This window comes from Clytia hemisphaerica, unplaced genomic scaffold (genome assembly GCF_902728285.1).
Source record: "Clytia hemisphaerica strain Z4C2 unplaced genomic scaffold, Clytia hemisphaerica genome assembly, whole genome shotgun sequence".
Lineage (NCBI taxonomy): Eukaryota > Metazoa > Cnidaria > Hydrozoa > Leptothecata > Clytiidae > Clytia > Clytia hemisphaerica.
Window position 1 is genome coordinate 97,940 of NW_027103726.1, and position 13,155 is coordinate 111,094.

General features: G+C 34.5%; 1 protein-coding gene across 1 annotated transcript in view; it reads right to left on the reverse strand.

The window, feature by feature from the left end:
* Positions 1-9,104, reverse strand: part of LOC136804637 (transcription factor Sox-9-B-like) — a 34,867-nt gene extending 25,763 nt beyond the window's left edge. Inside the window, exon 1 of the mRNA XM_067061240.1 lies at positions 9,034-9,104. Coding sequence (XP_066917341.1) covers positions 9,034-9,087 — 54 coding nt within the window. The 5' untranslated portion in view covers positions 9,088-9,104. The remainder of the gene's footprint in view (positions 1-9,033) is intronic.
* Positions 9,105-13,155: the final 4,051 nt, after the last annotated feature.

Here is a 13,155-nt window from a genome sequence, read left to right on the forward strand (position 1 = left end):
AAAACCGAGGTCCAAGGGGATCTAATATCTAACTTGTGGTTCCATAATTCTTCTTTCCGAGTTTTAAGTATTCTTCTTCCTTCAGTCATTGAGATTCAATGGTGGTCTTAAAAGTGTCTGTGCAATTTTGAACCAAAAAAAAGATGAACCTTCAAATACCTTATCCAAATAAATATGTGACATCAGAGATTTGACATGATATATCACTTGGAACATGAAAGAAAAAATATCATAATAAAAAGAGAAATATATATCAAAGATAATCTGATATTTAAGTCAGCTCATGAGGTTTTGGGTGCAACCTAGTGCTAAGTCAATTTCAAAAATGATTGATAGGCTAAATTATAAACATTGTTATTAAGATCAGGTGACAAAGTAAAAGTTGATCGTTATATACTCTAAGACTTGTGGACAGTTTCAAGTTTTGTTTGGGTAATGTCAAGCCTCTAATTCATGATCTTCGTTACGTAATGTTTTCTACGGAAACATCCCGTTTTTTGCCTGTAGTGGTAATTTTCAAACAGTTTAGTTCTCGAGCTTAAATTTCCCACTACTGGCAAAACTAGACAGTTCTCTTAATAGAATTATCTTTTTATCTGTCATTGATACCCTTTAAATGACATTAAACCTTTCATATGTGACACTCAGATTTAAATCCTTTTAAAGATCCTTCTCATTGAATAAAATTGGTATGTGAGAGAAATGGTATGTCAAAGAAAATCTTCGGCTGAACAATGAGTTTCGGGTAATTCCCAGAGTCTACTTCTGGCCGTGCTTTTTGATAATCTTTGATAACGCTGAGTATTAACCGCACCATCCAGTCTATAAAAAACTTTAACTAGGCTAGGTAATTCCCTTTTTCATATCAAAGTGTACCTAATAGGCTAATAATGGCTGTATCAACATAATCAATTTGGCAACTACGTCTCTTGTGAAAGCCACTATTTCTACATAGTAGAAGACAAAAGTGATACTGCGGTCATTGAAAGCTTAGATTCAATACCAGCATACTTCATATTCCTTATGTGGAACAAGCTCGTGAGGTTATTGCTAATCACAGATGATTATCATAATCCAGAAACTCCAGTTTCCATTGTATAGTATAAAACTGATTAGTTTATTAAAGATTGAAACCTAATTAAAATGCCTACACACAGCTTGATTATGGTAATTGGAAAATGAAAATAGCTGAGGCTGCTGCTTTTGATCATTTTTAGATGTTTTTTGCAAGGAAATCCAAATTTAGCTGATTGCATGGGTGAGGAGAAGGTACCTTTGCAAATGATTCCCTTTTTCAGCCTATAGGGAAAGTAAAGACGATAAAATCAAATTTCAGTCTCCATTAAGGGTTACCAAAAACAAAAAGTTCCTAATTTTTTCCGGTCATCTGGCAAAGCCAGTACCCCTGACACTGATTGATAAACAGAGTTTTCTTCGAAGTTTTTGAAGTCGTAAGATTATTTCTGCTATCCCTGGTTTTAATATGACTTTAACAGACTTTTGATCCTGACATGACATAGTGAAGGATTTTTGGCAAAATAGTACACAATCTTACGTAAAAAAGGAATGACATAAGTCACACGTAACTGTCACTGAACAGGTTTTTAAGCTCTTGGAAATTGACATTTTCATGAAATTCTCCTCCAAAGTCAATTCAATATACTGCGACTACAGTCAAGTCAATTTTCTCTAATTCGAACTTCTATTAAGCAAATTTTTCTGTAATCTTTCTTGAACTAAAATATTAGTCCCCCAAGCTGGAAAGAGGTTTTCATCACTCTCTGTAATTAAAATCTTTCTTTAATTGAAAAAACGCTTTTTTTCCTTTGGAGCTGGAGAGTCAACTCTATTTTGTAGACTCTTTTTTATCTCTACACCGTCACCAACTAACGGTTTTCGACCATCCTAAAGTAAACAAAAAATAATAAACCCACGCACAAAAATAGAACCTATCATCGAAGAAGTTTATTTTCAGTCATATCACTAACCTAAAAATTATGTTTTGAAAGTCATTTGAAATATCAACATTAATGAAACAGCGACAAAAATGATGTCATTTTTGTTTAACTTTTGCTTTTTTTTTAAAAAAATCTTTCGGAGTGCAGTCTTGGTGAATCATAATCAGCAAGTTAAGACTTTTTAATTTTCATTATTTCTAATTTACTATAAAAACAACTGAAGTTAAAAACTATCTTTCTTAAAATTCTCAAACAGGGAGCCCTATATCCTTTTAATTCCGCTCTTAAATTCAGTCATAACAAACGTTATCAAAAAGAAGTTTAACAGCAAATAATTCAGCCGAGCCGACACCCGCTCACACTCCATCATGCTACCGCACTTCTTTTCTTTCGACGAGGTCATAAAAAGTATCTTCATAAAATATTACATCGGTGTCAAAATATTCATTTATTTTGCAATAGTCGATCAAAAGTGACGATCCTACAAGATCATTCAATAACACCATAATTATAAGTACTACAACCGGAAGTTCTCACAAATGGAATCGAAATACCAAAATTACCGATTACTTGACAAAGCTCCGCCTAGTGGTGTCGATTATAAAGATTATTGGGGTTTGAGTATTTCCGGTACTTTTAAAGCTACTCTCTCAGGCTTCTCACAAAAAAGTCATAGCATTTGATGATTGTCTCGCCAGGCGGAGGTATTTGTTTCCTCGCAAAAAGGGTTCTGGGTATGTACATGTCATTAAAGAGTTGGTGTTTTCACTTTTATCTAGGCTCTCAAAGGATCACAAATGAAAAACAGCTTCACTGATGGTCGTGTTTTCGACATTAGTAAGTCAAGAAATAGCAAATATCCGAAAGGCAGGAGTTTCTTGTGCAAGTAGGGGACATCCTCGATCATTGTACTAGTAGCATTTTTCCCTGATTTCTCTATCTCCTCTAAATATTGGTTAACCTTGAGTACCAATGTTTTTTTTCTGTCGCATACACCTAGAGGATCAGCAGAAACCAGAATATTAAATAACTCTGAATAAGAAAGGAGCTAATCTGATCTAAGGAATTGATATTGAATTTATCCCTGCTGTGAGCGAAAAATACGTATAATTGAACGCCCACTAAAATTCGCAAATTTTTAATCCTGGAGAGTTGGAAATGAGTGAACTATTGAATAATAGGGACAATCCTTAGACCCTGCCAACTTTATTAAATGTTTACTTTGAATCTACATTTTATAAGTCAATAAAGATTAATCAGCAGGCATATAGGTATATCATGAAGTGATCTTTTCAATTGCCATCATCTTTTCCTACCGCCCACGCTTTTTATGAATTCAGGATCAAGTTTATTTGATAAAGACATGATAAATTCTTATAAGTTTACTCTATTACAATTTATGGAATGATGTCATCACATCATCTTTCAGGTATTCCAAAATCTTAGAAATCATTTGAAAGTATGCAGTTTCCGGGAAATTGGCAGTAAAGCAAACTTTCCAATAATCCAAAGATTTCAGATTTTGTACCTCAACTTTCCTTAATGACCTGTCGAACCACAAATTCGGATAATTGTCACATAATCACAAATTCGGATAATTGATTTTACTTAGCAAAACGATGCCGCAATTTACGATGGTTTAATAATTGTATCGAATTATCAATTAAGAAGCGATAATATAATAAAACACTGATCACAAAATTACACTCACAAGCTATTAAGAATCTCCTTTGGTTACTTTCAACAAGTTCTTTACTTGCAAAAATTCATACACCCCCTTCTCACAGACCCTGTAGGATTTTTTCAACCAGTTGGGATGAAATGACGGACTGAAACTCGACGAGGATTGATATTCCTATGTTTTTAATGGATGGGGATTTCAATTCTTTTGTTTTCAAGTCAGAAGTTCAGTTGGGATGGGAAAAAGAGTAGTAAGTATTTTGCAGTGAGGTTTGCTTTAATTTAATTTTTTTTTAATTTATAGAAGTGTATTTCTCAGGTCTATTGACCTCTATGAAACAATCTTACATCTTTACAATTTATGGATCTTATCATTCCATTAGTTTGTCAATTCTATTATAGAGTTTTACAGCTACTGGGCCTCTGACCCACTCTTCTTACAATCATGATGTTATTTCCGTCGTAAATTTCTTTAAATAGAGTTTTATTTGATTATTTTCAGTAGGGACAAAAGTTGAAGGATAATTTTTCATCGGTGACGATAGTTCAGCCAATTTTTCCAGTGGGAATGGTTTCCAGGGAGTCTGTGAGAAGGAGGTGTATTCATAAGGTAAGATGTTGGAAATACACCAAAGATTGAAAATATTTGAATATTTCTTAAAGATTCTCTCGTTCAAATCTTTCAGGTCCTAGAGAGGAAAAACTTGCCTAAAAACCAACCTATTTTCATCAGAATTTCCGGCTCTTTTCAACGGTAGCTACATGACAAATTCTCCGGAACGTATTTACACCCCTGTCTCACAACCCCGGTGAAACTTTTTCCTAAAATGAGACTCTGAGGGAACCGGTCAGCGGGGAAGTTTAATGATGTATTTGCCTTTCGATTAACTAAATTTCAAGATTGGCATAAACAAAGATTGTGCAATTGCTTTGAAGCCATGCAAAAGACAATCCACGACGCTTAAAATCTTTTGATAAAGATCTCAAAAGTATTTGCTATCATTAATTAAACTCCCTGCCGATTATCTGAATCAAATAAAAATCGAATTAATAGAGTTTAGTATGGTATCAATAGAGATTAGTGAGTCACGAGAAAGTCTTATCGTTTACAATGACTTGTCTAGAAATCAATAGTCTCCATGGAACTTAATGGGGGTTCTAGAATGACGTAATTTTGTTTACAAGGATCAGCCCTGTTCGGAACAATTTGCTCCGGTGAGCCTATTTGTCACTAAGTAGCTTAGCACGATAACATTAGTCTGGTGGTAACTCAAAACTTCCTTTTGCAAACCCCGTTTAGGGACCCTGCTTGAATTTTGCAGCTATTGAGGGTAACATGAGGCAGCTTACTTATATTAATAAGATGAATGGACGATATTTTAAGCTTTTGTTGGGGTGGATATTTCAAAGCAGGCCTAAAACATTATTTAAATTTTTGAAACTTTATATGGATGCCATGGACGGCGTCAAATGAACGTTAGAACAACGTTCAGTTTCAGCAGAGATAGATACCAATCAAATAAGGAAGCTAGAGCTGTTATCACTACAACTGCAGACATTTCTACTGTTTGGAGAAAACAGCAAAACGTGGGTGTAGGGCATAGCTTACTGACAAATTCAAAACCATTGGAAACTAAATAAGCTCGTGCTGGGGTATTTTAAACAACGACAAAGGGCACACAGCCATATTAAAATTTTCTTGAATACAATGGCACCATTGTTCTACATGGGAAAATTTTAAGCCAAACAGACCTAGTGAGATTTCATAATCCTTAAAATCAAAATAAACAAACAAATTTGAGGGTTTCTCGTTTTTCTTTCTATCGAAAGACAGCTTTAAGTTACTAAAATAACTCTCTTAAGTTTAAACACTTTTCTCGTTTGTGGTCTTTAGAGCATACCCTTAATAACGTCTAATGGTACGTATTAAATGGTAGCAAAATTCCTGCAGATGACCTGAAATTCGAGCCTTCCTAGTTTATACTAGGCTTTACCAAAAAAAAAAGATCTTTAGGCTTCGACCCACCGCGAGACATCAAGTCTAATAAGTGGTGACACAATTTGATATATTGAAAGATAAATTATAAACTCCGAATAAACTAGAAGCAGTAAGGCTATTAGCAAACTTAGGTGATATACCGATGGTGGATTGGTGGCCGCCCACACTTAAGTTCTAAAGAAGTGGACCTGTAAATCCCCGAAAACGAGGAGCGGAGCTCAATACCTTCCACTTTAAATTTCGTGTCGCAGTCTGGTAATCTATAATTTAGACGTTCCACAGGTTGAAAAATTTCCCAAATTTTAAAGCTTTGGATTCCGAAAATGTTTGAGAAAAATTTTCAGCCTTTTTCCAATTTCACAATTACAGTAATTCAAAATGCAACTTTTTCAACTGAAGCAAAATAGGTCATGTTTGACTTCATTGGCTCATCTTAAGCGCCTCTCAAGATCGATTGTGCCACTCTCTGGACTTAAGAACATACATCAAATCAACCGGCAGCCGAGGTAATTGTCCTAAAAAAATTTCTGTTTATATGTGCTGGTCGATAGGACCTTCTAATAAACTGTTTCTACATGAGAGTTTCAAAAGATCAAGATTTAAAAATCATACCGAGATAATTTGGTCCATTTGTTCTTGTGGCAGACGGAATTGTCTTCCTTTTAAAGCTTTCGCTTTTCCTTCCTCAGCCATTTCAAAAATCTCCCAAAATTAAACTGATTATCAACTTCCAAATTTTCAGAAAAATGTTAAGAGGTAGCAAAAGAATGATTAGCAGTTGGCATCAGAATTTATAAGAGTTTCCACTGATGGTATAACGCTTTTAAATCAAAGAATTTAACGTAATCAACCCCTGCAGTTTTTATTTAGTCGGGATTCAAAATTTTCACATACCTCGCCTAAAAGCAATTGAATGCCGCTAATTTTCTTTTTGTAACCAACATAAATGTCTTTTATTCTTCTAGAATTCCATGATTTAGCAAAAAAGTAGAATTAAAAAGGAATCCAAAATTTACATCTTTTGAACGTATTAATGGCGTTAAACTGTCCTAAACTTTATGAAACTAGGGAAAAATGATTAAACACCCGAAAAGTTATCTCGGAATTGCTGGAATTCTTTCAAGGATTACTTCCTAATTATGCACCCTCACTAAATCTCTACAGTGGAGCACACTGTTTAACCTTCTAAGCTTAATGACTTTTAAATTTACTCTTCCCCCTTGAGGCAAGAAGCACTAATACTTTGAGGAAGTAGACATCTGTTTTGATCCGGTTCCCAGGCGCCTTAGTTCAATCGACAAACCCTACCCCCTGAAAACCACAATTTTCCAATACATCAGTAATGAAATCAAAGAATAATCAGGAGGTATTCGAAATTAACAATACAACATCCGGTTTTATAGCAAGGTCAAATTGTGTGGCGTAATTTGTTTACGAGTCACTGACAATAGCACGATTAAGAGGTATCGTGATGCTATTGAATAAAACAGCGGGAACCAAATCCTTAAGACGGAAATGCTGTGGGAAAAGAAAAGGAAAAGGCGTAAAAAATCCTTTGTATTTATTGTCTAGCCTTTATTTTATCGTATGCATTATAGCTTAAACTTTTCAACAAAAAGGGGAGAAAGGTGCCGACATTTTGGCACTCAGTCCAAGTATTGATTATGTACTTTTGAATCCTAGGAAGCTAGCTGGAGAAAAAATGCGAGTCACTTCTCAAGTTTTAGCATCCCTTAAAGTATATACGGAAATGAAACCCGGATATCCGGCGGGAATTCTCAAATTTACAGTGATTTTGCCATTGGGGATGACAGCTCCAAACGTTTTGTAATGGGGGTGAAAGTGAACTTTGGACGATTTTCGGCCTATTTATCGAGTTATCAGTAATTACCACACATAAGATTCAGTTTGCTTAGTATTTGACTAAAACATTTAAAAAATAACAATTCTCTTTAAAGCTCTGCAGTACTTTACTCTACATAAAAAACTATTGCTTCATAAAAAACATTTGGAATATGCCTTTTCAGAAGTGTATTTGAAAGTATGCCAAACAAATCCAACATGTTTGATAGTAACGTGTACCAAATAGTCAAACCTAAAATGTGAAGTATTCTTAAGTGTATCTCACAAGTCCATTTTATGAATAAGTCTATTCATCAAGATGACCACACTCACATACAAGGTGATCCAAGTTTCTACGAACAAAAATTCAAGTGGTATTTTCTCCTGTCTGGAATAAGGTTACCTAGCAACAACATGCATACGACACTAAGAGCTGGATTGTAAATAATTTTAACGTCCATTTTAATGTTACTAAGATGATACGTGATAAATGTTACTTGAATGTTGCTTCCATAACATTAAAAAAGTTTTTTATAATCGCATATGCAGGGATCCGACTCTAACCATTTGAAATTAAGCAAAAAGAATTCCCCGGTGAAAAAGATATCCTAAAATTGCGCAGAAATCTCAGTATCAGAGGGAAACTCAGTATATACGTAGCTATTGAGTGGAGATAATAGAATAATTCCAATAATTCAAGCTGTATTCCAGCCACTTTTACAATGGCACAGTAAAGTCTCCATAACTCGAACAGCCAGGGGGAGGGGGAGAAAACCATCTCAGGTTATTGAAACTCTACTGTATTTAGTTCTTTCCTGCTGTTCGAGTTGTAGTGAGACAAGGTTGTCTTAACCTGGGTGTTTACTAAATCACGAATCACACGGCACCGAGGAGGTAAGCAAAGGGTACTTCGTCACTTGTTAAAGTCTACGATGATCGATGATGATACAGTTAAATAAACAATGTTTCAAAAGGCATGTTTTTGAAGTGTTTCATCTCACCTCACCATTAACAAAGAGATTTATATAGTAACAGAACGGAAAAGGTTCTTGACATATTTTACAAATTATCAATTATTTGATTATCAAAGATGATGAGAAATAGTGACTCAAATCTCTTGATGAATTTATACAATGCTTGATTTTGGGAAATCCGAACAATAAGGGCGAAAAGTTAACTTGACTTTATTTTCAACATGATAAGATTTCAAATAAAATTTCGGAGAAGCTTGTATATTTGAATTTTAGCCTGATCTTCCAATTTTAGTGACTTTATACCAAACAGCAAACTTTATTAATTTAGTATATAATATACGGTAACGAATTTTTCGTCTTTCCAAAAACACTTCAAGCACTACCGTGTAAAAATTCCACCCAAAAACCCTGGCTCATCATAAAGAGACATCATAGGGACTTATTTAATGGTTCCAATGTTAGCTCCTACACATAAATCAAAATTCTAAGTCACATTTAAGTACGCGGCGTGATAAAGACCACGCGCTTTTCACCATTTGTCACATTGAATAAGATCTAAAGAGTTATAAATATTTCTTACATAAAATCCTTTGGAAATCCTGTTCAGTTTGGCTTGTACTTGCGATTCCATCATAAGATAATGGCGAAAACCTCTTCGAAAAAGTATGAAAAAAGCTACACTCTTCTAACCAAGCGAAAGAATTGATTGACGCCAATAGTGGATTCGAAAAATGTGACCAGCAAAAAAATCGAAAACTTTTCAGACAGACAAAGTTAAAACATTCAATAAACAGCAGATGAAGCATGACGATTATCTATAAGAGCAGCCAAAGAACGTTCAATGTAAGTCTTAGTCAGTACTTTAGAGTCGAACTTTACTTCATACCCGGTCTGAATGTTATGTAGACGTTTCATGAACGTTAGGCTATAATTATAACGTCTTATTAAGGTCTGAGAGCAGATCTCATTACACTTGTCTGCGGTCTTGTCCTGAGGTCTTGATAGCCACTTATTATCATCGTTATGATTTTGTATTGGTTAAAACTTAAACCTGATAGTGGCTTTTGTCGATCATTCTCAAAATTGAGGGCTTGACGATTGAGTTCAAGTCAATCCATGAGGTTCAGGAAAAAAAGTAACTACCATGATTGCAGAACCAAATTCAAAAATTTTGACAAAGTTTTTTAAAATCACAAACAACCTAAATTTGACCAATTTCGTCTTTTATAGTCCATTGCATTAATTTGAAGTTTGAAAAAAAAATTGGATATTTGGGCAATTTTTGCAGTTAAAATAGTTAAATAATAATGATATTTTAATATCGGCAAAATAACATCTTTGGTCTAATTCCAAGAACCTTTTCTTAGTGTAGGCCAGGGTCATTCAATCTTTTTATTCAATTTCAAGTTCCTTATTTACGAAACAAAGCTACTCCAACGCCGTTAGCTCATTAAAGTTAATATTTTTCTTTAGAAGTAGGCAGACTTAATTTTTCTTTCAAGAAATGAAAATCGGGGGCACATAAATCGTTTAGCTTTTAATTTTCTCTATTTTAAACTGATATATCAAAATTTGAAAATCGCATTACAGACTTTAGAAAAACAGGGGCGTTATGTAAGAAAAATTGCTATATGTCATATTTTGCTCGTATCAAAAATCTTTGACGCCGTGCAAAATGAAATGCTTCCTTGTTCAAATGTAGAATCTTTTCGCAAACGTTTTCTGGTTGATTTGTGAATACCAACCTCTGCGGTCCGTCCACATATACCTTCCTCGTATTTTCGCCTATCTACCGGGCATTCGCTTAAATCCATTCCTTTGCATATCTGATGTCGTTCACGGAAGGCGTCGATCAGTAAAATCAAAAACTGGTATAATTGGTTCTGGTATACCTTCAGATTTTCTTAGCTTTTCTGGTTTCAAGCCTGAAAATGTTCTTGACATGTTCTTATTTTCACCATTTTTTTAGTATTTTTGTCCATATTTTCCTAAGAAATCAGGTGTTTTAGGGGCCGCAAAGCCATCTTGAGAAGTTTGTTCTTATATAAAAAAACTGAATACAAAACTTTCACCCCTTTGGTAATGATGGTATCAGATCATGAAGTTGACCTTGCTAGAATTTTTTTAGATCCTGATCTCTAATTATAAAGTATGACTCATTCCCTTTCAGACACAAATAATTATCATATAGCCCCCAAAAATAACAAGAATCTTTCATATCTTACACGTCATCAATCGGAAATGAAAGATGTAGTCATCTAACAACTATTTGTTTTTGTTTGTTAACAGGCTAGCCTAGAAATCTGAGTTAGTTTGATAAGTTTGATTTGAAGTTTGTGACTGGATAGCTAGTATTCCAAGGCAAACTTCAAAATCCATAAAATAATACGGCAAAAAATCTTTCTTGAGGTTCTTAGTTGAAGGGTGGTTACTCTCAGAGGACATTCCCAATAGCTTGTTATGAACTTTTTGTTGCTAGATAAATATGAAATGAAACTAGTTTTCTTTTTAAAATTTGTCAACTTTATCATGGGGTTAGGATTCAATCTTGCTGGTTCAAATTCGTCGATAAATAGTAATTCACTCTAAAGTGTTCTCTTTTGTTTTAATTCCAATTTCTTCTACCCTCTAACCCCTATTGAAGAAATCCTAACATCCCTTTTGTGGCCATGTTCCTATCATTTGCCTTGATTTACATAAAACCTCTATTACCTTGAAAACAAAACCTTGGCTCCTTAGAATGTCTTTAGCAGTCTTGTCTGGCTCCCTACGGGAGTTTTAGCACTTAGGTGAAATCAAGTAAGTATTACCTTAAAATATTCCTCAGTAAAATGTTTTTCACCTGCGAAAACACTTTGGTCTTTTCCAAAAGACCAAAGTGTTACGATTGTAAAACTGAAGTGTTATAAGCTTATCGAGGTCTCGCGAACGTGTTTGCTTTGATGTTTTCAAAAACCGTTAGACTTATACCCGTGTGTAAAAGATTTGATGAGTCACCATTCATAACCCTTGTCCTTGTTTCGGAGTTTTTTTGAAAATGAGTCTGAAAAAATTTTCCAGGTTAAGGTTTTATGCTCTATATGGCTAATATAACCAAGGTTTAGTTCTCCTCTGTAGCACAAACATTGTAAAATCTTCCGAGGTGGATTTTATCCTGATCTTAAATCTCAATTGAAATTTTCATCCTTTAGTGAAAGACATTCACCTGTGGGGCATTGAGGCAAATGAATTTTAGTCAAACTCAAATCATGGTTCCAAGGATCCAAAGAAGCTCTTGACTACCTCTTTTTTCAAAGCTGCTAAACTATTCGCTCCATTTGTCTTGACCCTCTTAGACTACACTCTTAAGGCTGAAATTTGCAACAGCCATCTTTTACACAGGAACAGAAGAGAACAATCAAAAGATTATCAAGCGTAACCAGTACCCAGGGCCACTTGCACCACTTTTTGATTTTACTGATGAAAGTTGGTACAATCGCTACCCGAATCATCAAAAAGCGTCGAAGGGGCTGGAAAAGAGTGTGCAATCATTGGTGTAAGCGTAGTTAAGAAATATGTCATACCTGTGTAAATCTAAGTTTGAAGACTTTCATGTTCGTTTCACTGCTTTACCAAGCTTTCTTCTTCCCTTCCAAACTCAATTTAAACTTTTTTGTGCAATTTACCAAAGGTTTAATACTTGTCTATAAAGTGAAAATTAGTCAGTATAGGCTTAATTACCTTCAACTTGGCCAATAAAAAGCAATAAAAATCAAGTACGGTAACAGAATCAAAAGGTCTGAAAATTGGGTCCAATTAAGAAAAAAAGAAGGTAAATGACCTACCATACGTGTGGTCCTTGAGGGTATATTTTCCAAGCTTCCCAAAGTGCACTTTAAGGGTGTAAAATTTTGAAAACTGACCACATTTTGCCTGAAAATGGTCAAAAACTTTCTTAAAAATGCACCGTAAGGGTCAACATTTGTCGCTCAAATTTTGTAAAATGTTCTCTGCATTGTAAGGGTCCGATTTCAAAGATCTAGTTCTGGGCTGCACGTATGGTCATTTTTGAATGGAGTGCCCTCCCCGGGCCTTTTCATTACCCATCCTTACCCACACAAAATGCATAATAAAAAACGGTTCACTCAAATCGAAACTTTTTTTTAATTTAAAGTTTCGAACTTTGAAGATCAAAATAGAAAGGGAGTAACTCAAGTAAACCCAATGTCTGATTCATCAATAACATTTAATGAACATTAAAACAATGCTGATGCTGCACGCATATACGGGTCAAATAATTCCATAGACGACTCTTGATTTCAATACCTTCACTACCTGCCTCATACTTAAAATAAAACCTCTTCCTTAGATGGAGCACGAGTTTTCATGAACATAAGGAAATTCAAATCTAAAAACAAAAGTCGAATTTTAAGCATTTAAAACAATTTTCCATTGTTCTTTTTTTGCAATAAACCTCCAACAATCAGGGCATAGAAACATTTAAAAGACTCTCGCTTGTCACCATTTTAACATTACGTAACCTTGATTTCCAAAATCATTTTTCCTTATCAGAATAGCGACAAGTAAAAAGTCCTTATCAAAAGACTTTTGTGGTTTTTTGCTTCTTTTCCACAAATGAAAGTTTAGCTCCGTTGGTCATCTATGAAATTTGCTGGAAAATCAACTGATACTGATAAAAGAAAATTTCGAGTTTTGGAATTCT